At 36.5% G+C, this 27805-nt stretch overlaps 1 protein-coding gene across 2 annotated transcripts; it reads left to right on the top strand.

Annotated features, from left to right (window-relative positions):
• Positions 1-27551, top strand: LOC139151658 (uncharacterized). 2 transcript variants are annotated; one of them, XM_070724594.1, is made up of 20 exons: positions 1-105; positions 1277-1610; positions 5713-5782; positions 6150-7036; positions 7423-7530; positions 8930-9037; positions 9669-9827; positions 10121-10228; positions 12001-12166; positions 12828-12905; positions 13178-13246; positions 17796-17875; positions 18159-18206; positions 18480-18599; positions 23364-23580; positions 23882-24030; positions 24749-24857; positions 25349-25497; positions 26189-26274; positions 26912-27551. In XM_070724594.1, the coding sequence occupies exons 1-20, from the start codon at positions 29-31 to the stop codon at positions 27039-27041; spliced, it is 3252 nt and encodes a 1083-aa protein (XP_070580695.1). In that variant the 5' UTR covers positions 1-28; the 3' UTR covers positions 27042-27551. The 2 variants fall into 2 exon arrangements, 1 of the variants encoding a protein (XP_070580695.1); XR_011556469.1 differs by lacking the exons at positions 24749-24857; positions 26912-27551.
• The last annotated feature ends 254 nt before the right edge of the window (positions 27552-27805 follow it).

The following is a 27805-nucleotide window of genomic DNA, read 5'->3' as shown; positions in this document are numbered from 1 at the left end:
TGAAGTAATAGCTGGGAATCATAGGAATATGTTCAACCGTGAAAGAGGAAAAAGAAGTTTGCAATCGGAAGGCACCCTTGACAATTTGTGTTATTACCAAAGAAGGTAAAGTTGTGTTGTTGCTGCAGTTTGAGTCTGGAGGAGTTCATCGCTTCGGTGGATGCGCCAATATTTTGAAAATGTGCCGCTCGCACTGGCACGGTCTGTCGATCTGCTTATTACGGTTGCCATATCATCGGACAATTTTCAGTACATGTTTAGTTTGTGAGAAGTGATGCAGGCGCGCAATGTTGAAGTGTTACCTGTGTGTGTATTTACTAATAATTCAGCATGGAGCAGCAGTCCCGTCAGATTTGTGTGTCAATATTTGATTTCTTGTACAATACTTTTCCACAAACCTCGAAGTGTGTTGTCATATGCTATTCAGTTTAATAGTTGGGGTAGAAGTATTTTGCATTTTTAATGACTGCACGGTTTTGTTCTCTGCTACCTCCTCGGGCGTACTCTCGAAGGCACGTACGCGCCTACCGTTTAGTTGTTCACAAATGAATTCGTGAACTGAACGTGGGAAAGTTATCTTTCTTGTCTGTCCTGGCATGGCAGCGGGTCGAGGTATACGTGATGGCATACGCCGGGAATCGAACATTCGTAGATCATGGTAAGGCCAAGAAAAATAAAAAGTTTGTTTCTCATCCTAGACATATTGCATAAATGATGCGGTGACACTGCATGCTCTTTTTCTTCTTCTTTTTTATTCTTCAACCAACAAGAACGCGCAAAAAAGTGAAAACAACATAGGGATGCACGCAGAGATAAATGCAAAGTAGTGTTGCTTTAGTATTTTTGAATAGCAAGACTTCTGTGTTTTTAGTGCAGCAATGCACAGCTTATATAGTATAACAATTACATATCTGTGCAGTTCTGAATGGAATGTTAGTGTCAGTTATTTTGTTTACAGTTCTGTTATATGCAGCACAGTGTTATGCACTATCTTCGCGTATTTTTGCGGGTTTTTTAAATTTTATTTCCTTATGAGCAGAAAAAAAAGGTTGACGCAGCGGGTCTGAATTGACGTATGTGAGGATGAGAAACAGTTTTTTTATTTTTCTTGGCCAATGGGTATGTTAGCAGACAACACTGGCAGTGAACTTGTTGTCATTCGGAATCCAAATTTGCGCATCTCTCGTATACCTTCGCACGACAGTGGATGGTTCACACAACCCTTCGTATCGTAGCAAATACACTTGACGAGTTGAGTTGTATTTCCATCTTGCAGAATGGAAGGTCGAAGTCCAAGATTTACCTATCTCAGTAACACGGTAGCTAATCGGCGACGGTACATCAGAACCGCTCCTGGCAAAGTAACCGGCATGGCAAGGACAGGGTTTGTTCGCAAAAGCACGAAAAGGGCGGCAAGCAAGGCGTCCACAGCCAAAGGAGACTGGATGAACAAATTCATTGAGCAAATCCGGCAAGATCCTGCAAGATACAACTGCAGCAAGCGTAGCAACATTGGAAAAAAGAAACACGGGATACGAAGACAAGAAGTCATGGAATCGAGCAGTAGAGAAACAGATAGGAAACAAAAACAGAAAGCCTCTGACTCTCTGGTGAGATTTGTCAGATTTCTTCCCCACATCAAACATTTTTCAGTTATCAGCACGTGCTGCAAACTAAGCTGTTCGGGCAGAAAGGTGTTCCTGTGTAGTTTTTCAGCGGGCGGACAATTTTCAAAACTAATCAGCGGGCGGGGAGAAAAAAAATCGACATTTACAGTGGGCGGGGAAGAAATTTCATTTTTTTCAGTGGGCTGGGAGAAAGTTTTTGACAGCGGGTACCGGAAAATACGTACAGTTTACGGAGAGGGGAGGGAAAGCCGTGGCCGATAATACTTGAGGGGAGATTAAGCGCCTAGCTTAGAGGGGAGCAATGTTCCAAGGTATGCTGCTAGCTGCTCGCACGGTTTTTGCGTTTATCTATGCTGTTCAGTTGGAATCTAGTGAGCAACGGGGAATTTCAGTCGTGGGGGAGGGCAGTGGGCAGACCATAGATACTGGAGGGCAGTGGGCATCAAAATTCAGTAGGATGGCACATTTTCCATGTATGCCAGTGGAAGGGCAGTTATGAACAGCTCTACTTTCCCCTCCGAATTTTAGGTCAAGGTGAAAAATAAGTAAAATCAGTATATCAGCCTTCAAAACATGTTTTGTAATGATTTTGCGATATTGATGAAATTTACCAGTTGGCGGCACTTTTATTTGTCATGCAGATCTCTCCTTCTGGCAACAATGTCATATTTGTGCATTTGCACAATTCCTAATGGTGCCTTCAATCGTAGATTCAACCGGCAATTCATGTTGCTATGCCAAATCTTCGCTGAGTGTGTGGCCTCACAGTGTCACTCTAGTCTCTAACTACAATCTTAACCCATTTCCTGCCAGACAGTAATAACTGTATCACTTCCCCATCAGCCAAGTCAATAAAAAGCGGTATTGAGCCAAAACATGATGTATTTTCACCCACTTGGCTTGGTATGTTATAGCAGCTTTTGTCCAAAATAAATCAACTTTACAGTATTATGTTTTCAACAGCCTTCAAATGTACAGTACTATGTTAAAATACATCATATGGAATATGTTGTGTTTCATTAATTTTAACCATCTTTACCTGATGGTGAAATATGGACTTGGTAGGAAAATGGGTTACTTAATATTGATTTCTGTCAGTTGATATGCAATTTGATTAAACATGGCTACTGGCATACAACCATTTTATTTCAATTCTGTCCAATTTTAATTTGCTTCATCAAGCCACAATAACAAAATTTCTTGCAGCATAGATAAATCAGTCATACTTTTAGCTCATGTTTGGTATATTTATACAGTCAAACCTGTGTATAAAGACCGGTCAATGGACTGGGGCTGTATGGTCTTTATGGACAGGTGGTCTTTATATGGAGGTTTACTAACGTATTCAATTATTCATGAATATTTATTAGGGGTAGGCAATTTGCAGCTACACAATCACACTTATAGTTCATAAACACATGCAACATACATACACACAGACATCAAGGAAACATTGGCCATCAATCAAGAAATGTATACTTTATTTATACATCAAAATATCATATTTCATTACAACCAGATACATTTTATTATTCAACATATCACATGCGGTTTTATTTGAAAACTGCATCGCAAACAAGAAATTAGCATTATTGTTTACAAAGAGTAAATAGTGTTCCTCATTTGAAAATGTCACTGATCTTTGACTGTTTGGCAAATCCAGCAGCTTGACTCTTTTTCTGGTTCAGCAAATTGTTGATGTTAAGTAGTTGGTTGAGGAGATCTTCATGGCCATGGTGAAGTGCAAACTGCTTAAGGTCGTCCACTGCATCTGAAGCTGATGATAGGCTGGCAATCTTGGGTTCATTTTCTCCTTCTTCATTCTCCTTGTCACTTTAATCTGCACTGTCTTCATTGGTGTTCTGGTGTTCACGTAGTAGGTCAACAGCTGATTGATCCGAGTTTGTATTACATTGGCAAGTAACCAAAGAACTGTCAAATTTGCTGCAAATTGATTTAAGGGTTTGCCACAGGGCCACAGCTAGCTGCAAACTTCTGCAACTCCTTTCTGCAAGCTATATGCTTACTGCATATTTGCAGCAAACTTGCTGCAAACTTGCTGCCAAATGAGGGTTCTCCTACTTTTGAATTGTTGCTTTAATGTTAACATGCAAAATTGCAATTCACAAACTTTATGATTTGAAAATGGATATGCGTACTGCAACTACTGTTGACAATTTCCCTTTGCCATGACTCTTAATGAAATTTAATTTAAAAATGACTGTCAAGCTGAATGCCATTTAAATTGCAAGGCACCAAAATCACCTTTGACCTATTGGATCACATTTCTTTTGAACTATAATTGTGTACTTAAGGGGTCTTCATGCAATACATTACATGATGAGATGACCTGGACTTCACCTTTCAGAAAACCTCAGTTTTCTCCTTTTCCTTTGTTTTGTGAGTCTGTTTGTGAAAGTTTCCTTTAAAAATAAAATTATGGTTTTTACTGTCAAACTGAGTAGTGAAGTTGCAGGCCAAATTTTGATTCTAGCAAAGTAGGTAAAACTTTTGATAGACTCAAGGATGAACCAGACTCACAGAGGCAAAGCCAAACCTCAGTGCATTCATGGATGTTAGGGGCCATGGATAATTAAAGCATGCGCACAGTAAACAAAACTAAGTGCGCTTGGCCTCAAACCCCCTCCCCCCCCCTCCTAAACGAAAGTTTGGAAGCGCGAAAATCCAACCCAGCCTCATTCTGTATCATACCTTTATGCAATCGGTAATTATGTGGTTAAGAATATACAGTGTTTTCAGTCGGGTTCGAACCCACAACATAAAGCACTCAGTCACCTAGTGGAGAACCAACAGACAGAAATACTTGACCAAATCCACTACTGGTACACGCCGAAACAATATAGTGTGATATTTTGTGATACAGTAAAACATGAGCGAGATGTTGATATGAAAACATGTAGTGCAATTTTTGTGCACAGTAATCGAAATACACCCAAACCCCCTCCCCTAAATGCGGAAGTTACAACGTTTGCCGTGTGCATATATTAATTATCCAAGGGCCCCTTAGGTCCATGGTGTATTGTAACCAGTAAGTATCAAATAGCAAGAGTGTTTGTTTTACATACCAGGGAATTTGTAACTTTGTAGAAAGAGAGTAAACTATTTCAACATCTTACAACATTTTATTGTTTATAGCTGTGCAGTTTTCTGTTGAGGAGATGTAAGAATTCAGTAGCCACCACATTGGGCAAACTGGAATTTCTGTAGCCATTTTTAACTTTCTGTAGCGTTTGGCTAATTGGCGAATAGGTAGGGGAACCCTGGACACTAATCAGTTCCTACTTTATTGCTTTATATCAGCAGTTAGAAGCCTATTGTGAAGAAACACTATCATCTGTCTGCTGTTTGCCGCAAATCAACTAAAATTATGAATCCTAGTAGTAAATTTTAGAAACAACTTTACAAATCAACTACTCAAGTGTATAACATATAGATCAATTTCACTGTCCATTCTTATCTGCATACAACAATACAAAGCTTTGACATGGCTCTTACTTCTAGCAAAGTATGATGTCAATACATGTACCTACACAAATAACCTTGTATCAGTATTTCTAATAGAGTTCACAAACATCTACAAGATAATTCTCGGTACTTGAACGAAATCAACAAACTGGCGGTAGAAATTAATGATAAATAATTTGACTATTTTTTCACTTATCGGACTCGTTGGTAGCCATGATCTTCTGCTGAACATATGGATCATGTCAGTAGTCAAAATTTGTCAAACTTCATAAGACAGAGGCTACATAAGCAGCCTAAAACCGCTGATCACTCTTGGCGGGTGATTTGTGACCCTGGCATGCCATCTACTTTATTAATGACAATATGATTTATTGTAGAATATAAATGACTAATGAAGTTTGATCAAGTCCTTGCTCTGCAAAGCCACCCTTGCATTTAATAATTGATAAGGCAAACATCTGAACAGTTTACCCTTCCAAGTTTGTATAGTTTGGGTAAACAACTTCTATTCTCTTCGGAATCATTTCTCATTTGACTATTATCAAGTACGTGTCTTCATTCTTAATACTTAATGAATTCTTATAATTCATGTTCACAGCATGTAAAGGTTCAAAGGTCTTGGAGAAGGCGACAAAGATCAGAAATAGTTGTCTCTGCCAACAACTCAGGTAAGTGCATGTTTTCTGAGAAATAAAGCTATACGTTTATGTATGAGTTGTACTGTCATATATGAGGGCTGATATTACCTGGACATTTATGGCACAAAGATACCAAAAACCAGACCACTCAGTGTTTCAAGTAATCTGTCTAGGAAGTTGATAATGTAGGATTTTTGGGTACGATGTTCTCCTGAAAAGGGTTATCTTTTGTTCTTTGTTGGCAATGATATGTTGTCATATGATAATCCTGCATTTTTCACACAGTAAGAAATGACGGTGATTCTGTACAGTATACTGAACACGAAAAAAGAGAACAATATGATGTAGCTTCAAACATGCATGTAATGTGGGCTCATCTTTTTTCTTGACATGAAAGGCATGAGAATTCAGAGCAAGATCACTGCTAGGAAGGACGATACAAAGGACAATGGAGGGACAAGTAGCAATACTGCTTGGAAGGACAATGGAGGGACAAGTAGCAATACTGCTTGGAAGGACAATGGAGGGACAAGTAGCAATACTGCTATGAAGGACAATGGAGGGACAAGTAGGAAGGATGATGGAAAGACAAGTAACAATAATGCTGGGAAGGATGATGGAGGAACAAGTAGCAATAGTGTTAGCAAAGCTAGGAGAGGGCAGAAAAGAAATATACTCTTCTTTGGAAATGAGTGTGTGGCAGTGAAAAAAAAGGCATCAAAGAAACAAAGTGATCTCCAGCAGACAAGAGAGCAATTTAGCAAATTGGAGCTTGGAAGACCAAGTCAACTGAGTAAGAGATCTCGTAAACAACAACTCCATGGTGTTGCCAAGAGGAAAAATAACACATATGAAGTACTTGGAAGGAGATCTCAGATCAACCATCCCTGTTATGTTGCAATGCTGAAAAATAACAAATATGGTGTACTTTGTAGGAGATCTCAGATGAGACAACTGTGTGATGTTGCAGAGGTGAAGAATAAAAGCTGTAGAGTCCCTGGAGGGGATGCCACCCCTACTGTCACTGGTACTTCCAGTAGTGGACAAGATCAACCAAATCTTGATGTGATTTTGGTTGAGAATGATGATGACATGACTGAATCTGCAGTGTGGAATAAATGGAAAATAGGTCATTGCCTAGCAACAGCAAACAATGCAGAAGAGAAAGCAGACATTGATGGAAAGGAAACACAAGACAAATATAAAGCAGGAAACCAGATTGTAGTCAATAGAAAAGATAAACAAGATGGTGAATGCCTACCAAAACTTTGTCTGCGACATCAAGTATGTGTGGGGTTTTTTACTAAAAACAATTACTAACATTTTTTGTACGATACTTCAAGTGCTGACACAACAAAAGTGAGCATATATATATACAACATAGGAAAAGTTTTTTGTCTGCTGGCATCGCAGGAAATGACAGCATTCTTTCATGAGTTACATGATATAAAAATATGTGTTCTGTTTAGAAGATTGCAACTCTCTTTTAACAAAAACCTGAGAAATTTGATCACAGAGCTTCTGCTGTACATTTCAGTCCCCATCTTTTGACTGTCGGTATCAATAATTAAGAAAGAAGAATGCTTCAAAAACAATATGTCAAGTGATATGAACATTCTTACTTTCATATGGAGGTTTACAAATAACTTCTGTGTTTTATTTCTTCACAGCGCCAAGCACAACTAAGAGAATCAAATGGCACATTGCTGCGTCCTAGAGTGTCTTTGAAAAAAGTGGACAAACTGCAAGCTGGCGGAAAAACAGGACAGCAGAAACAGGTAAAAATTTTACCACTTGAATATTCAGTACAAAATACCATTTCCATATATATTCAAATGACCAATTACAGCCTAACTTCTATTAGAAAGAAATTTATAGTCCCTTGCCAAAAGATTTTCTTGCCTGTCATTTTGAAAAAATTCTTTCAAATTCGCTATACAGTTCAGGTAAGATGTTTTGTTTATTAAAATAGGTAAAAAATGTTGAAGTATTGTCATCAAAATAAATCTTTACAAACTAACATGCAAAGATTTAAAAATTGGAAAATCAAGGAAAACTAGAATATGACTGGCAACAAAAATACTGCAGACCATTTTAACCCTTTTCCTGCCAGACAGTATCACTTCCCCATTAGCCAATACAGTAGAAAGCGGTATTGAGCCAAAACATGATGTATTTTCACCCACTTGGCTTGGTCTGTTACAGCATCTTTAGTCCATAAAAATCAAGTCACAGTATTTATGTTTTCAACAGTCTTCAAAGTCAATATAATGTTAAAATACACCATATGGAATATGTTTTGTTTCACTAAATATGCATTTAAACCATCTTGCCCTGATGATGAAATATGGACTTGGCAGGAAAAGGGTTAAAGGTATACAGTCACCTGTAATCTAAATATGCCCATATATGGTCAAAGGGGCGTTCCTTGGTATTCAAAATGCCCATGTGAGGGTGCTGTTTTTTAAAAGCAGCCACCCGCTTAAAATCTCTGATTGGTTAGATTTTCTCTTTCCATGGTAACTATGGCAAAATTGGAACAGGTTACAGTATACCTTTAATATGAGAGTACCTCAACAGATATATATATATATATATATATATATATATATATATATATATATATATATATATATATATATATAAGCAGTGTGCCCTCTAAGGGCAGGTGGAAAAAAAATTTTTTGAGTCAAATTGAAGAAAAGTTGACATGCTGTGTGTCATTGCATGCATGAACAGGTTATAACTAAAAACTCAGCAGCAAGAAGTACAGTGCCCTCTATGGTCGTATATCTTTCTCGATTCCTAATACTCTTGCGTGAGTTAGTGAGAAGAGGTGCAATGGCTGCCTCCTTGCCCATCGATCGATCGGCAAGATAAGTTTACTATCTGTACCTAGTATCAATGCAGAGACCTTACAGAAATGGCGTTTTCAGATATTTTTTTGACCCAAAACTATAGGAAAACATGTTTTCTGTGTAAATTATGAATCTGCTAAGCATTTCTAGTCATTGGTAGGCTTTTTGCAGCTTCGTCAGTGACGCATAAGATTACTTGTAATTTCAAATGCGTCAGGCTGGTTTGCCCTGCGTCATGACGCGTCAAATTGGCTTAGCGGGCACTCTGTATGTAAGTATACTTTTAATGAGATGCTTCATCTTATTTCTTTTCCTACAGAATACAAAGAAACTGATGAGAGCAAACTGTGTAATCAAAGCTGATAAGCCAGCTAAGCGAAAGGTTGGAACTGACAGAGAAAAGTCCAAGGCGCCAATAGTGGTGGAGGTAAGCTTCAAATGGTTGAATTCTCACAACAGTAACCTGTATTTTGAGATGAAGCAATGTAATAAGAATTGCTCTTTAATATAGTAACTTACAAAATAGTAACCTCAGGCTGGCCTGTATAGCAATGTCACAACACTACTTGTTCTGTACCACACAGACAGCTTGCATTTCCCCTAAATGTAATAGGACTTGGTGTGTGTATTTGTATGTTTCTGTTTTGTGTGTTTGTTTGTTGTCCTTTATGTTTGTTTATTTAATACTTGTCAGAATCAAAGAATTATACCTACTGGTTCATGTATCAGTGTAAACCTCCCTATGTATTGTGTAATTGGTGTGGTGTTCATGTTCTGTGACGGTGAATTTTATTCTATCATCATCTTGAGCTCCATTCATAACAGCATAGTGATGCATATGCCACAAATTGTCACCTAATGTTTAATTTCCTAAATTAATGAATGCATATTGTGCAAGGCATAATGATTGGTATAGTTTGAATATGCAAATCAAGCCAAAAATGAGTCTTATTCAAAGGAGGATATTGAATGACCAAAATCTTGCATTATGTGTAAGTTGTATTGTGACAACCTTTGCTGGAGTTGACAATTCCGTGGTCTTTTCTCAATTGCATCAGCTGGATCCGGAGTTTAGATTTGGACAGCTTGTCTGGGGTAAACTGAGAGGTTATCCATGGTGGCCGGGCAGGGTAATTGCTCCACCAAATGCTGAATGTAAAGAAGCAGGAGTTAATCAAAAATGGGTAAACTGGTATGGAGATTCCAAGATTTCTTTGGTAAGTGGCTGTGACAGATTGTGAAATATAGAAATTGCAGATGTTGATAATTGACCTGAAGATATTTTCATTGCTTTTAGGTAGCTTGTAGTTCTATGATATTATATTTCATTTGTTATTTTTTTTTATTTGAAAATTTTAGAGTCTGGTTATTGTACTGAAAATGTCATGTGCCCATGAATTCTTTATTTGAACACCTCATGAAATCTGTAAATTATCTTCAAAGATTTTTGTTACCTTTTTGTATTGTGGGCTGCCTGTGTCATAAGTGAATTTGATTTCCCTCATTGCAGGTAGATGAAATCAATTTGAAGCATTTCAAACACTTTGAAGATTATTACAGTGCAGCTATCTTCCATCGGTTGAAGACTTATAATACTGCTGTTTGTGAAGCCTTAAAGGTGACTTTTTCAATCTCTGTCATGATGTCATGTATCTTTTTTATAGCCATTGTGTTAGAATCTCGTGTCATGTTTTTTTTTGTAGCCATTGTGTTAGAATCTCATGTATCTTTTTGTAGCCATTGTGGTAGAATCTCATGTTATGTATCTTTTGTGTAGCCATTGTGTTAGAATCTCATGTCATGTATCTTTTATGTAGCCATTGTGTTAGAATCTCATGTTATGTATCTTTTGTGTAGCCATCGTGTTAGAATCTCATGTCATGTATCTTTTTTGTAGCCATTGTGTTAGAATCTCATGTCATGTATCTTTTATGTAGCCATTGTGTTAGAATCTCATGTCATGTATCTTTTATGTAACCATTGTGTTAGAATCTCATGTCGTGTATCTTTTTTGTAGCCATTGTGTTAGAATCTCATGTGTATCTTTATTGTAGCCTGGGTGTCAAAATCTCATGTCATGTATTTTTTGTAGCCTAAGAAGCTTTTTTTTTATTTGAAATCTCATGTCATGTAGCTATGGTGTTAGAATCTTTTGTTTTCACCAAGGATTTGATATAGTCACAAGGCTGGAACCTGCCGGTACAACTTGTGCAGGTTGAGTTTCTTCAGAACTTCTGCTACTGGAGATTTACTTAAGGTACAATGTGCCTCGGGGACAAATATTTGCACTCTCAAAACTTTAACAATTCTTTTCTGATCTACCACTTGTGGGGGCTCATTTTAATGCTTTTGGTGTAAGAAAAATACCGTATTTACCATCTTAGTTTTTTGAAAATGGAAAATTTTATTTTTCTCTATAAAGTTAACACAAGGCATCCATTTTGAATTTAGAATATCGGTAATTGATTCTCTAGCATGAAAGTTTGCTTAGTGAAACAGTACAGTTGAAAGATTCCTTGAGGAAAGTTTGAGGAAAAGTTTAAGTCTTTCACTTTCGAGGCACATACTACCTTAATATAGAATTCTCATCACTCAACCACCACTTAAAGTGACAACGATAAAGTGACTTTCTTGCTTGGAAAAAACAAATGAAAAACCATAGATCCTGAACAGACAAGATTATCGTCTGCTAATTCACAGATGTACCAGTATTCATCAGTCATTAAACCAGATGTTTAGTGTTGCAGTTGTTTCTTCCACTCAATGCAAGTTACTATAAACTTGAAAACCTTCTGTATTTGACAGAGACCTTTCCACATATCAAATATTTGGTTCCGTGCAGATTTCTCTCAGAAGCAGAATGGAAAGTCTATCACTCAGCTCATAAGTAAACACAGCATATGTTCCAGATGTGTTTACCGTGAAAAATTATAAGTCATGTCCAGACGGGAATTCCGATATTAAAGAGGCACAATTCACTCAACAAATGTCAGTGAAAATTGTTCATTGGTTGAATGCTGCATATTTCCACATAAATTGGGGAGCAGATCACAAAATGGTGGACTAACAATAAAAATGCTGAAAAAAACCCGAAAAGTTTTAATTTATTAGGTTGAATCTATTTTCTAGGTTCCATGTTTCAGTGCTGACTGTATTCTCTTGGTCTGTAATGTCCACAAAATACTCTTAAAAGTATTAAGTTCAGACAGCTTACACTCGAAATTAAAAAAGTTTTCATTTGTGCTAAATGGACACAGGTTTGGTTGACAGTACATTACTTGTATAAAAACTTATTTTCATGCCAAGTTTTCTGACACTTTAAACACTAACAACTGACCATTCTTGATAAACATCAAAAAGGCAATCTTATCTCATCTTTATTACATTCAGGTAGCCGCAGACAGAGCTTATCTAGCAGGTCCTAATGGACGGGATGCAAAGTCAAATGATGGCAAAGAAATTGTCAATAGAGAAGAGAGAGACTGTGTGGAACTGATCAGATGGGCATTTAACAATTTTCAACCAGGTGGTCCTGACTCTATTGAACCATCAAATGGTGAGATCTGCATCAATTCAGTAATTTGCCATGATATTACAATATGTGGGATCTGTTTGTTTTTTTTCAATTTTATCTAATAGTATGTGAGTTGACATGCACACTACAGAAAATTTTTGCTCGCAAGAAAAATGGAATGTCCATTTGTCAATATTTTTCATTGTAGATTTTGTTAATTTGCATTAATTCACAATGCCAAAAAAGTTGTGTCAGAGTCTCAGAATATTTGTTTCTTCATGAGAAAATTAACTGAAACATTGAAAATCATATAACTCTGTGTATAAAATGCATGGAAGCAGTATGACTTACAGTATGACTAAATTATACGAATTCTCGTATTTCACATGGGAAGAAATAGACGGGTTACAAACAAAACGCTGAAAGACATGTTTCAAACAAATCACTTGTCCTTGTTCAGTGCACACACTTGATCTGGGAGATCTAAATGCAGGAACAGAAATAGCAAGGGTATTGAAACAAACTGGAGGTGTGATAAAACCAGTAATTATTAACATATCAAAATTGAAAATCATGTCAGTTACTTTGAGTAGTTTTTGGTTGAAATAGCTGTGCAGCTAAAACTAATTTAGGTTTTGCTGTAAATGTATGCAATCATGGCAGAGAACTATTTCACAATTTTATGGTGACTTTTCATTTGTAGATGACAAACTGCAAGCCCAGAACTCTTTTCACTTGGATGATGAAAGTGACGATGAAATGGAAGAACTGAGAGCAAAGGGTAAGGATAATTTGATGAGTGAAGGAAATCATAGTTTCTCTGAGAAATGTATAATGCAGTGACATTTGTTTGAAAAAATGAAGCAATGCAATTGAGGAACCCTCTTCGCCCAAATAACAGAGTTCATCAGATCTTTTGACTTTATGTGTAGGTACCCTCCTGGCTCAGCAATTCATTAAAAACCTTCAGTAACTTTTCCTGGACGTGTTGTTTTTCTTTGGGAAAGTGTAAACTGGAAAGTTCTGATGGATTTATCATTTGTGTATGTGCAGTGTGCAGAATGAAAAGTGTTAGAATAACAACAATGGCAGAAGTCAGAGAGGATAAGAAACGACTGGAAGGTGAGGGGTCAATCACTCTATGGTATTCATTCAGTATTTCGCGTTTGTCCATTTCCAAAGTTGATATGCAATTGGTATCATAAAGAAAATCGATTAATTTCATTTTATTAGCTCATATTTGGTATACCAATGTGAGGTTGTCGAATAAGGTGAAGTTGGTGGCGTAAGTATGCATGTATCTATGCACATGTACATACGTATGTATGTATAGTATGTCCATCAACCTCAAAAACAAGCTGCACTTTTTAGCTTAGTATTTGGTATGTGGATGCATCCTGGGCTACAGATGGGAATTCGTCCAAATGAAGTTTGCCTTGCCCAAATTATGCAACTAAGCCTAGAAAACAAGTGAAAATGGTTAAAAATTAATAACTCAAGAACTGCTATTTTGATTGCTTTGAAAATTAGTGTGCACGTACCTTAGGTGGACCTAATCCAGTTTATATGTATTGTGAAGATATCTTTAATTTGTATTTTGCTTGAATTTTTTGTTATATTCTCATTTTAAGTAAAAATTATTCTCTGAAACCGCCGGCCCAATAGCTTTCAAATTTGGGTTGGATATTTGCAATGGTGTTACCCTTTTGATTTGTTGTCATTACGACCAAATTGGCAAACTTACCATTTTGGGGCAATTTTTTGTCATTTTTTTTGGTCCGAAAATCATAAAAAATATGTTTTCTTAAAAACTGCTGGACAGATGGCTTTTATATTTGGTTTACAGATGCCCAGGGATGACAATAGTTTGATACGTGGAAATTGTCCCGAAAAATGCAAATTTGTATTTTTCATTTTCATTTTCAGTCAAGAAAACTTGTTCTCAAAAAATGCATGTCTGATAGTTTTGTAATTTGGTATAGAAGTCCTGAAGGATGTTATTAGTTAGATTACTCTTCTGCTCAAAGTGTTGGGAAACCCCAAATCAACATAATTTAGGTAATTTTCTCAGTCCATAACCTTAAATGACCTATGCCAACCCAGGATATGTTGTCAGATTGTGGTTAAGTCTGCGAGACTGTGAACATAACTTTGTCATATTAGGTATCGTTTTGTTGTGAAAGTTGATCCAGAAAACAAAGCTGAGGTTAATGTTTTCATTGCGGACCAATTTTTGCAACTTTTCCATGTAAAACACACAAGAACTGAGGAGAAATTTGGATCCAGGATAATTTCAGATGTCATAATCACCCCCACAGTGCAAGGCATTTCACCACCTGTAACTAACTTAAGTGCTGTTTACATTCGAATGACAGCACTGATAGCATTTAAAAAATCCTCAAGGTTGTAAATTGCTCACTTACTTTACATTTCCTGCTATCTGGCCATTGTAGCTCTTTATATAAACACAGTCAATAACAATGGGTGGAAAATTTGATATCCTAGGGTAGTGGGGAGTAGAAGATTGATGAGGTAGCATTAAAATTGTTTTTACCTGATCCTTTGTACATTATTTTTTTCCTCTGGCTGATTTTTTTTAATTGACATTTGCTAATGTATGTAGGATCTGCTTGTCCCATTACTATAGAAGTTGATATGCGTGTTTCTAAAGTTGACCTCCAGTATCTAAGTTGACGACCTTATTTGCTTTTAGTCATTCTTGTTTTTATGGTTGTACTCTGTAGAAATTATCATAACATGAACATAAAGTTTTGCTGCACTGAACAGATAGAAACTTCATTCATTGTTGATCTATGGTACCAATACAAGTAAGTACCAATTCCGATCAAATGTGAGCAACACCGTATAATTGCGGTACTTTTAAACAGTAAGATCAAATATCGCTGTTGTGGCGGCGATTTTGTTCCAATTTTCTCATGTACTCAGGGCTCTGAAAATTCTCGCCGCCCGACGCCCGTGACAAGTGAATTTTGAGTCCGGGCAAGTGAAAACAACATTCTCCCTGCCCGACGGACAAGTGAATTTCAATGAGGCCACTGTACGTATGCGCTGCCACTCTCTAGTTCTTTGAGTGTACCGCTTTAGATATGGCCGGCCGATAAAATAGCTCTGTTCTACTTGGTTACAAAATAGCAAAATATTGACGTCTTTGCACGATGTTTTTTTCTTCTGATGAAATCATGTCACGATGCCTCCTCAACAGAAAACTGCAGCTTACAATAAAATGTTGTAAGGTGTTGAAACAATTTACCCTCCTTCCTACAAAGTTGCAATGTATTGAAACACTTTACTCTCCTTTCTACAAAGTTACAAATTCCCTGGTACGTGAAGCAAACATTGTTGCTGTTTGATTCTGCAATCGCGGTCCCTCAGTCCCTCATAGACGGACCGTGCTACAAAACATCATGGAGGAATGATGAATACACTGAGGGTTGGCTTTGCCGTGAGTCCCGCGTACCGGTCGTCCTTTTTAGTCCAAGTTTTATCTACTTTGCTTGAATCAAAATTTGGCCTGCAATTACTCAGTTTGATAGTAAAAACCATTATTTCAAAGGAAACTTTCACAAACAGAGTCAGAATACAAGGGAAAAGGAGAAAAATTTGAGGTTTTCTGAAAGGTCAAATCTGGGTCATCTTATGTGATGTCATGAATGAAGACCCTTTAAGTACACAATTATGGTTCAAAAGAAACCACCTAGGGAGGTCCAATAGGTACAATCTTATGATAAAAGGTAATTTCTTGGTGCTTTCCAATTTAATGGCATTTAGCTTGACTGTCAGTTTTAAATTAAATTTTATTAACAGTTATGGCAAAGGGAAATTGTCAACAGTAGTTGCAGTAAGCATATCCATTTCAAATCATCACATTAATATTTCTGCAGAGTCCTCCAGTTTAATGATGTAATAGTGAACATCACTGGACATTTCTTGGTGATATCAAAATATCAAATGAAATGTTCCTGGGCTACAATGTTATCATTATCATTAAAACTATTATAACTCTTTAAAACATTGGGAAATGAATTGAACAATATCATTGTGTCTTGTTTTAAAGGATACTTATGCTGAAGATGCTATTGAGCCTGCTTGATCACAACTATGACACAACACCACAATACTTGTATACACTATCACTATGCTACCGAATGCTTTCTTCTGCATGGAAAATTTGTATTTGTGTGGCTAACAAAATTTACATCATGACTTAAAGAGTGCATAAATGTGCCACATAAGGTAGTAGAGCTTGTAGTGTATATATACATTGTATGATAAGTTGTCATACTGTGAACACTAACTCAATGCTGCAGAAGTATTCTGTATCTGTGGTAATACACTTCACATTGCTACCTGATTTTTAGAATTGCCACCTAATTATTTCTTGTGGCAAAAGTTTACCATCAGAAATGAAAAAGTATTTCGATCCCTTCAATGTCATAAAAAACACAGATAATTAATGTAATAAAAACTAAACAAATATTTCTTTAATGTAAAAACTATCATGAACAACATACAAAACATCTTGATTTGTAAAATTAGGAACTCCTGAATGCCGAGAAAGCTATTGCTACACTTTAGATCATAAAATGTTTAAGAGTTGCTCAAAATGGCTACAAGATTTTTTATTTGGCTAAAGAGTTGGCTAATCATTTTGGTGACTTAGGGAACCTGCAGTTTATGCACATACCACGTGGTAGCAGTAAACTAAATGATACTGAAAGTTTCATGTGGGCACAATTTGACACAACACCGCTGGCCCATTATATACTTACCCTTAGTGCACCTACCTGACTTGCCTATTAAAACCAGGTACCAGGTCATGATGACACACAATGACAATGTACCGGTGTTGTTTTATTGAAATGCATTACATGTCCCCCAAAAATTTAATTGGTCACCCATTAAGACCTACTATGGGTCACTGTGTCCCCATGCTAGCAAAAGCTGGCTGAAACACTGTGTATGTGTACGTTACATAAGATATTATTTTTGATACACAGAATAAGGACACAAATTTATCAGTAAGTTACATCTATTGTTTCTTTACAATGACATTAATAAAACCATACATATTTACTCTTAAAATCATCTGAAATTCAGGGCAAGTGAATTTTTCTTCCAGACAAGTGAAATTGAAAATTCACTTGCCCTATGGCAAGTGAGTTTTAAAAAAAATTTTCGAGCCCTGCAGTGTCTAATTCAATCAATCCTTATTATACTCAGCTCTCACTAGAAGAGAGAGTGGTATGGCACATTCCAAAATATGACAAATTCCAAAACTGAGTATGCACTTTAAAAGGAATAGCAAAGTATCCAAGTTGTACTATAAACAAACTGTTTAACAGTGAGAACACTTCCTTAGGATTAGCACAAACAGTGCTCTTTAAGAATTAAACAAGATCTTGAAAATTCTACTTACTGTGCAAAGATCACCTGTCCAGGATGTAGGCCAACCTCAAAGAACAGGTTAACAAAATTGTTATTATGAAAACAATCAGCTTCTTAGTGGGCCATGCTAGCTTTATAATGCAACTTGACCCCCCTTGGATTATGATTATCTATTACAGTATTCATCATGGGCAAAGCATTGAGACTTCAATCTTGCAAGGATGGACAAAGCCTTTACTTTGTGGGCATATTCTCCATTTTGCAGATGTGTGTTTCCTTTGTGGAGATGAGTATGTGGTGACAGAGCATCCTCTGTTTGAAGGAAGACTTTGTGAGACCTGTAAGGTAAGGTTTTTGTATTGTGTCAGCCAAACAGTTTTGAGGCAGGTATAGAAACAATGAGCGTGAGAGTTACTCAAAAGTCTGTTTCCCTTGGCCTTCAGCCTCAGGATATAGACAGATTTTGACTTATTTTGCCCTTTGGCAACAACCATATGCTGTTACCATCATATTAAATAGTTAATATGTGTAAACTAAAAGCCTTAGAACAGTGCTGGAAATAGCAACATTCCTATTTTATGTGCTCGAGATCTGCAAGGTATTTGCACATATCACTTGCTCATTTCAGGTGGATTTCCTGCAGAGTTATTTTCTGTATGATGAAGATGGGTATCAGGTGAGATTTTGTCACTTTTATGGATTCTCATTGCTAAGATGTGCACATGCGAAAAGTTATTTTGTTAATTCAGTGTCACTTTAGACAAGAAGGGGCAATTAAATGCAAATGTTAGATAACGCTGTATGTATTCAGAGATTTACTATTCTATTAGACAAGATAAGTGGAAAGAACTATGAATATGTACTGATGGACATTCCCATGGATCTCTGTGTATGTGTACAGATATGATCTTTTATTGCTCCTAATCAACAATTTCATCATCTTTTGCAGTCCTTTTGTTCAATTTGTTCCGAGGGGAATGAAGTCTTGCTGTGTAATCATCCAAGCTGTTCCAAAGTCGTCTGTTCATTGTGTATGGATACACTGATTGGTCCTGGTACTTTTGAACAGGTATGTGATGGTGTATATAGACACACTGATTGGTCCTGGTACATTTGAACAGGTATGTGATGGTGTAAAGACACATTGATTGGTCCTGGTACTTTTGAACAGATATGTGATAGACACACTGATTGGTCCTTGTACTTTTGAACAGGTATGTGACGATGTATAGACACACTGAGTGGTCCTGGTACTTTTGAACAGGTATGTGATTGTGTATATAGACAAACTGATTGGTCCTGGTACATTTGAACAGGTATGTGATAGTGCATAGACACACTGATTGGTCCTGGTACATTTGAACAGATATGTGATAGACACACTGATTGGTCCTTGTACATTTGAACAGGTATGTGACGATGTATAGACACACTGAGTGGTCCTGGTACTTTTGAACAGATATTTTTGATGATCTATAGACACACTGATTGCTCCTGGTACTTTTGAACAGATATGTGATGATCTATTAGACACACTGATTGGTCCTGGTACTTTTGAACAGGTATGTGATGGTGTATATAGACACACTGATTGGTCCTGGTACATTTGAACAGGTATGTGATAGTGCATAGACACACTGATTGGTCCTGGTACTTTTGAACAGATATGTGATGATCTATAGACAGGTCTATAGATTGGTCCTGATACTTTTGAACAGGCATGTGATGGTGTAGAGACACACTGATTGGTCCTGATACTTTTGAACAGGTATGTGATGGTGTAGAGACACACTGATTGGTCCTGATACTTTTGAACAGGCATGTGATGGTTTAGAGACACACTGATTGGTCCTGGTACTTTTGAACAGGCATTTGATGGTGTAGAGACACACTGATTGGTCCTGCTGTATGGTGTAAGGATACACTGATTGGTCCTGTTACATTTGAACAGGCATGTGATGGTGTAAAGACACACTGATTGGTCCTGGTGCATTTGAACAGGTATGTGATAGTGTATGAATACACTGATTGGTTCTGGTACATTTGAACAGGTATATGATGGTGTATAGGCACACTGATTGGTCCTGGTACATTTGAACAGGTATATGATGGTGGGCACACAGATTGGTCCTTGTACTTTTGAATAGGTATAGATACAGTGATTGGTCCTGGTATTTTTGAACAGGTATGTGATGGTGTATATGTATATACACTGATTGGTCCTGGTACTTTTGAACAGGTGTGTGATGGTGTTTGGATACACTGAGTTGTCCTGGTACATTTGAACACGTATGTGATGGTGGATATTATAGGATACACTGATTATTCCTCGTGCATTTAAACAGTTTGTGATGGTGTATAGGCACACTGATTGGTCCTTGTACTTTTGAACAGGTATGTGATGGTGTATAGACACACTGATTGGTCCTTGTACTTTTGAACAGGTATGTGATGGTGTATAGACACACTGATTGGTCCTGGTACTTTTGAAAAGGTATGCATGGATACACTGATTGGTCCTGGTACTTTTGAACAGGTATATGATCGTGTATAGACACACTGATTGGTCCTGGTACATTTGAACAGGTATGTGATGGTGTAAAGACACACTGATTGGTCCTGGTACTTTTGAACAGGTATATGATGGTGTATAGACACACTGATTGGTCATGGTACTTTTGAAAAGGTATGGGTACACTGATTGGTCCTTGTACTTGTGAACAGGTATGTGATGGTGTATAGACACTCACCATACACCGTCACATACCTGTTCAAAAGTACCAGCACCAATCTGTGTGTCTATACACCATCACATACTACACCATCACATAGCTGATTGGTCCTGGTACATTTGAACAAGTATGTTATTGGAAAAGGATATACTTAACAAAGTCCATACACACTTGGAAAATTAACATAATTGAATTTAAAAGCCTTCTTGTATGTCCTGGAAAATGATATAGGCTCGTTAGTGAGAAATTGATAACAATTTTCACAAATGACAAGATAAAGATTAGTAATGAGTTAGGATGTTGTAAAAATAAATAGTAAAATGATACAAGAAAATGACAATACTATGAAAATTAAATCTGAAAGCGTTTTTTTTTGAACTGTGAAATATCCTTGAATAATGCTGATAAAGTCTTTGAATTTTATGTGATTTCAACTGTATTGACCCTGTTGAAGTATGTGTACTGAACAGATGAATTTACTATTCTTTTAGATTATTAGTCCCCCACGGACCGTCCGGGGGAACTTATAGGTTTGGTCGTGTCCGTGCGTGCGTGCGTGTGTGCGTCTGTGCGTGCGTCTGTCCGTTCACGCAGATATCTCAGAGATGCAAGGAGCGATTTCATTCAAACTTGGTACAAGAATTATTTCATATGTCATACAGATGCACGTCAATTTGTTTTGTGATACGATCCAATATGGCTGCCAGGCGGCCATTTTATTACGATTTTTTCATGTACAGAGCCATAACTCAGACATGTTTCAACCGATTTTATTCAAAGTTGGTACAAGGACATTGACCAATGTCATACAGATGCATGTCAATTTGTTTTGTGATACGATCCAATATGGCCGCCAGGCGGCCATTTTATAACGATTTTTTCATGTACAGAGCCATAACTCAGACATGTTTCAACCGATTTTATTCAAAGTTGGTACAAGGACATTGACCAATGTCATAGAGATGCATGTCAATTTGTTTTGTGATACGATCCAATATGGCCGCCAGGCGGCCATTTTATTACGATTTTTTCATGTACAGAGCCATAACTCAGGTATATGTCAACGATTTTATTCAAAGTTGGTACAAGGACATTGACCATGTCATAGATATGCACGTCAATTTGTTTTGTGATACGATCCAATATGGCCGCCAGGCGGCCATTTTTCTAACGATTTTTTCATGTACAGAGCCATAACTCAGACACGTTTCAACCGATTTTATTCAAAGTTGGTACAAGGACATTGACCAATGTCATAGATATGCACGTCAATTTGTTTTGTGATACATCAAAATGGCCGCCAGGCGGCCATTTTGTAACGATTTTTTCATGTACAGAGCCATAAGGCATATCTCAACCGATTTTATTCAAGTTGGTACAAGGACATTGACTTATGTCATACATATGTATGTCAATTTGTTTCATGGCTGCATGGCAGCCATATTGGTTACAATTTTTTGTGTCCTTAGCCAAAACTTGGCGGTCTCAACAGATTTTATTCACTGATTTTATTCAAACTTAGTACAAGGACATTGACCTATGTCATACATATGCACATTGATTTGTTTTGTGATACAATCCAATATGGCCGCCGTGTGGCCATTTTTTCCGATTTTTCATGTCCGGAACCATAACTCAGACATGTATCAAGCAAATTTATTCAAAGTTGGTACAAGGACATTGACTTATTTATACATATGTATGTCGATTGGTTTCACGAGATGGTCAATATGGCCACATGGTAGCAATTTTGTTATGGTTGTTTCATGTCGAGAGCCATAACTCTGGCAAGTCTCAACTGATCTTATTCAAAGTTGGTACATGTACATTGACTTATGTCATACATATACGTGTTGATTTTTTAAACAGTAAGATCAAATATCGCTGCATGGCGGTGATTTTGTTACAATTTTCTAATGTACAGAGCCATAACTCAGACATATTTCCACCAGTATCATTCAAAGTTGGTACAAGGACATTGACCTATTTCATACATATGCTCGTCAATTTGTTTCACGTCATGTAGCAGTAACATGTCAATTATTGAAGTTTCGTAAGTAGGCTGATATGTCAAGAAATACTGCATCAAATTCATGAAACTTTGTACAGATGTTAAGCTCACATTGCTTTAACATTGAAAAGACATTTATCAGTGTCATTTTAATTAATTTGTAATTGCATATGTAATTAACTTTCCTGATTAGAGTGATATAGCCACAAATTAATACAACGTCAAATTTGATGAAACTTGATACAGATGTTGATCTCATAGTGTTGTAAATACTGCATCAAACTTTATGAAATATGGTACCAGTGATAATCTGTTAAGTGTTAGGATTGTATGCAAAAATGTTTTGCAACATCCTGTTGATTAATTCCTAGTTGACTCATTTTATGAACTTTAGGATGGTGGCCTACTTTGGTTTTATGTTTCATCACCATGGAACTCATTCTTGGCCATTGAGCGCCATCTGTATCAAAGTATTTTTATCACAGACCTAATTAATGAAGAGGACTCTATCCTCTCTGAGGACATGTAATCAAAGTACCCATTAACAAGTGGGGACTGTGTCATCAACGATGACTTGTTTAGAATTCCTTTGACATACACCTGAAAAACACTGGGGGGCTTGCTTATTGTGACTAATCAACCTGGCCCCCTAGGTTTTTACTGATTAATAAAACCAATCAGTTTGGACCCAGTACTTGTCAGCCTTGTCAATTTTGGTTTTATGTGAATTAGATGTTACCTGTCCAAACAAAATAGTACATACTGCCCTGATTGTTTTGTTTGACACTGTTACACTGACAGATGTCACCATGTTAATGTACACTTTTTGGATAGTGTTGGATTTGGTAATGTATACTCCTACATTACTCAATCTGTCATTTTTACTCAGTATAAATCCAGCAAAACTTTGACTTTACCTCTCGTCTCATCAAACTAAAAAAAAACCAATTTTACCTGTCTATCAGGTAGATTTTTGTAAACTATTCACTTGCTCAGCCAAAAATTTAGCTGTCCCCAGCAGATGGGCAGACAGTTTAATTCCTACACTGTGAGTTGAATCAAATGACTGAAAATTAAGTTTCCTTTAAAGGAACAAGAAATGGAGAACTGGTTGTGTTACATTTGCAGACCAGAGATTGAGCATGGATTATTGAGACGCAGAGAAGACTGGATAAGTAAGCTACACGAGATGATGACAACTGATATTGACTTTTCAAAGTCTCCAACCAGAATCACATTTCCACTACCACTGAACAAGGACAAAAGACCAATCAGAGTTCTCTCCCTGTTTGATGGTATCTCTCCAGGTAATTACAATACAATTATTACCTCTTCCAAAAGGAAAATTTTCAATAGAGATGTGTCGTTGACAAAAAGAAAACCAAGAACCAAGGATCAGCTACAACATTGCTATATGTCATTGTTGTTAAAAGAATCCAAGTTATCAAGTGCAGCAGCTTGAACTTTACTTTTTTTCAGTAAATTTACTTTTGATATGAACTTCCTTTCCTTTTTAAAATCCTGACATCTGCTAAAATATCCAGCGCTCAGTTTTCTGAAAATGGACTGCACTGTATGTTGGATTGACAATTCTTCTTTTCTTTATAGTTGCTGTAATCTTGGAACAGTTAGGCATTGAAGTGGACTGCTTCTATGCCTCAGAACCTGAGAAAAATGCTACCATTATTTCTGGTGCAGGACACTATCACAAAAATATCCTTTATGTTCCGTGTGTCAGAGAGATCACAGAGGAAAAGGTACATCCCTAGCATTTTTACAGACACTGAAATGTATCTGTAATGCAAATGAATGTACAATGTATGAATCATGTATGGTGAATCACTGTGCCAAGTTTACTAGTAAACAAACATGTATCATTTACTATTTGTTTGGTATTTGTCAGAAAATTTAACTAAAGAACTATTCGCAATGTTTGATAGATTTCAAAGTTGACCATACAAGGTAATTAACAATCCAAATTCCGTGGGAAGACGTTTCTGTAATGATTCTGTCTTTGCTAGTTCCTTGACTTAGCAGTCACATCTGCAAAATGCAAAGTTGCCCTCCCACCGGTACTCCTGAATGGGTTCAAATGTGTCATTTTAAGATATTATGTCACAATAAATCAATGCTATATGTTCATCTGCGTGGCCTCTTGAAATGTGCTAGAAGTTGACAATAAACCTGTAAATTGGTGTGTATATGTAATAGACTGTACTGCACAGAAAGCAAATCGTTTTGTGAAAGTTTCTCAACTGTTGGTAACTATGAACTGAAATAAAATGAATCAATTGTAGGAGTTTGTCTTTAACATGATCTACATAGAAATATCTGGTCTTCTTAGCTATTACATTCATCTGACAGCTATACGATTTCAGTTGGCAGCCAATCAAATTATTTGTGTTGTGCGACTTTCATATGCATAGTAATAGCATACAGTTTTCTTTTTGTTTGTGTGTATGTTTGTTATAATAGCTAGCAGAGTGGGGTGAGTTTGACTTACTGGTAGCTGGCAGTCGTATCAGTAATCTGAAAGCTACAAAGGCCAAATCAAAGGATTGTGACCCGGATAGGTTTGCCCAGTGTGAGTGTTTGACAAAGAGTATTCCGATTTTACTGACTTCAGTCCTGAATGCTGGGAAAGGGGTTTGGTTCAAGTTATTTTGTTAAGAGCACAAAATTTCAATAAAATTTAATTTACTTTATTTAGAAAAATATCTGTAAATTAAGTGACCTTATTAGTTGTGACGTGATTTTCTTCATAAACAGTGAAGTAAAAGTTTAGTTACATCCAGTCTTGCATATTTGTTGTTGTGCATATTTACAATTATTTTGTTGATTATTTATAAGTTACTCATTTGATAAGATTGCAAGTAAACTTAATGAAAGAAGTTGATTGCAATGTACCTTGAAACTGAAGTATATGATCTGTCATAGATGCAGTCATTTAATTAGCCGTATACGGCTGTCAATTGACAGAGCACAGGGCCCATCACTGAAACAAAGATAACGATATTTCTGTCTATCTGTGTATGAAATCAACGTAAAAGTGTATTTGGTGTTTCCACTTTCCAGATCCCAGTACCGAACGAGCCGTTGAATTTCATCGTATCTTTGAAATTCTGACCAGAAACAGAGAGAGCAGCACACCATTCTTTTGGCTGTTTGAAAGCGAAAGTGGAATCAATGAAAAAGAGGAATTGTCAATTTCAAGATTACTGAAGGTTAACCTTGACAATCATTTAGTTCTCAAAGAAAGTACATTTTAGATTTCAATTTTAATGTGCAATTATGATTTCAGGCGGGACTCCATTACCACTGAAGTGCAAATTTCAAAAGTACTTTTGTGTCTCAATTATATTGTCAGAGATTATCTTCTAGCATGCCTGTTGCTGTTGTGATCATTGTAGTGATACACTGATCCAATGTGCTATATGTATCACAAACCAATATAGATTATTATTTATAAAGAGTTGTCCATAAACAAATATTAACAATTTGTCTGATATCCACCACGACAGTGAAATACTTTCTCCAAACTCACTTCTAAATCATAAAACATGAACACTTTCAACACTATGGTTTGGCCAAAACATAATTTTATCGATGATGATCTGAACATTTTGACAGGGGATTGGGAGCGAATAGTTGATGAAGGTTATTGCTGATGCTTATTCATTTGTATCATTCCTACATAGACTTTGACAATTTCTGTTTTATTATCTTTTCATCATTCTATGAGTCAGTTGCTGTATTCTGCAGATGTTTTGCTTGAAATATATACCATGCAAATGTTCTTGAGGTAACACTCAGTGAGAGGGTACATAGAATGTAATGAAACCAATTTACTGGATTACAAATGAAGAATTTTATTTATTTATTTATTTATTTATTTATTTATTTTCCAAATACTAGACTGAGAGTATGATTTTTGATTCAATGTATGTATCTGCTGTCAAAGGCTTAAGATACTTTTGGGGAAACTTGCCTGGAATGAACAGGTAAGTATAAAAAAAATGATCCATATCATGAAAATAGATAAATGCCTTTGATAACTATGTAAATAGGGGTATTTCGTTTGACTGTTATTGCATTCTTATCACAGCTAAACAGGGAATTAGACATTTTTACTAAATGCAATGTCACAATATAAATACAATCCTCTCGGGAAATTTTACGGCATTTATCAGGGTCCATACACTCATGGAAATTCCTTGCATTTTAAAGCCTCCTGGAAAGTCCATGAAAACGATGAGTCCTGGAAAATCTTGAAAAATTGATAATCTACCCACAATTGTCAAAAATGACACAATAATCAATTGTAATGTTGTAAAAATTATCTGTAAAATAATCCATAAAAAACTGATATCTGGAAAGCTGTGTAATTTTTGACCTAACAGAGTCATTGAAAATTCCTGAAAAGGTAATTGAATTTTAAGTGACTTTTATGGACCCTGTTTATGTATATTCCAAGTTTGTTATTTATTGCCTGTGTATGATGATAAGTATTAGAAATATTCCAGACTCAAACCGGAACTCGAACTACGCAATTCAATTCATATCTATTGTGAGGTGAAAAATCTTTCGAAAAGTAAATCAAAAGTTAAGGTTTTAAAAACAGTTATGTACTCTCTGCAGACCAGGGTTTTGGAAGAAGAATTATGAGTATACAGTGCAGGATTTCCTACTATCCAGTAGCTGCCCCCGGCAAGCTCAGGTACAGTACACAGTGTATTTCATGAACAAGACTCCTGTATGTGTGAGGTAATAAATTAATTTGCTTTGGTAAATTATCAGGTACATGATTTATTTTTAACTGTTACTGTGTTGCCAGGAGAATAATGGTCATCACTTTTCAAATATAAATATATCTATCTAGGCAGGGTTTGTGCAATGAACATTATGACAACACTGTTTCTCTGCCATGGCCAATTTTATTTCAAAGTTGTGTGTGGATGTAAGTGTAACTTGGGTAGTTGATTTCATTGCAGTTTTACTTGTAAATGTTCAGCAGCAAATTCAGCTCCCAGTCAACTTGAAAGATTTTCAAATGCCAGTGTTCCACTTGTTCATTACGTTGGTTGGTCAAATGAGTTGTTGCACAAAAAAATGATGTCATTGTTAAATTAAATTTTCACATTATAGTCTTCCAAAATGATCAGATCCACCTGCATTACACTGTTGTCCACTTTTTTCTATTTTCAATGCAAAGAATGTTGGAGGGTCAGGTTAGCACTGAATGTAACCTTTAGTCTGGCTTTATGCTGTTAGTATCTAAAGCATTTGCTGTAGCTAAATGATAGATTTTTTATCTTTGAAACATCCACATGCTGTTCACGGAGGAAATGAAAATTTTGCCTGTATATGTAACTAACAAATGTCGGTGATTTCTTTTAATTACATGATTATATAAGTGGAAATATTTCTTCTGTTTGTAAACTTTAATGCCTCTTTTATATCTTGTCAGTATTGTTATGTAGGTCATTTCCCCCACACTCATCATGACCTGAGTTCAATTAGTCTAGAACATTC

This window comes from Ptychodera flava, chromosome 2, assembly GCF_041260155.1.
Source record: "Ptychodera flava strain L36383 chromosome 2, AS_Pfla_20210202, whole genome shotgun sequence".
NCBI lineage: Eukaryota > Metazoa > Hemichordata > Enteropneusta > Ptychoderidae > Ptychodera > Ptychodera flava.
The sequence above is the reverse complement of the archived record's forward strand: the minus strand, read 5'-3'. Positions and strand labels throughout refer to the sequence as shown.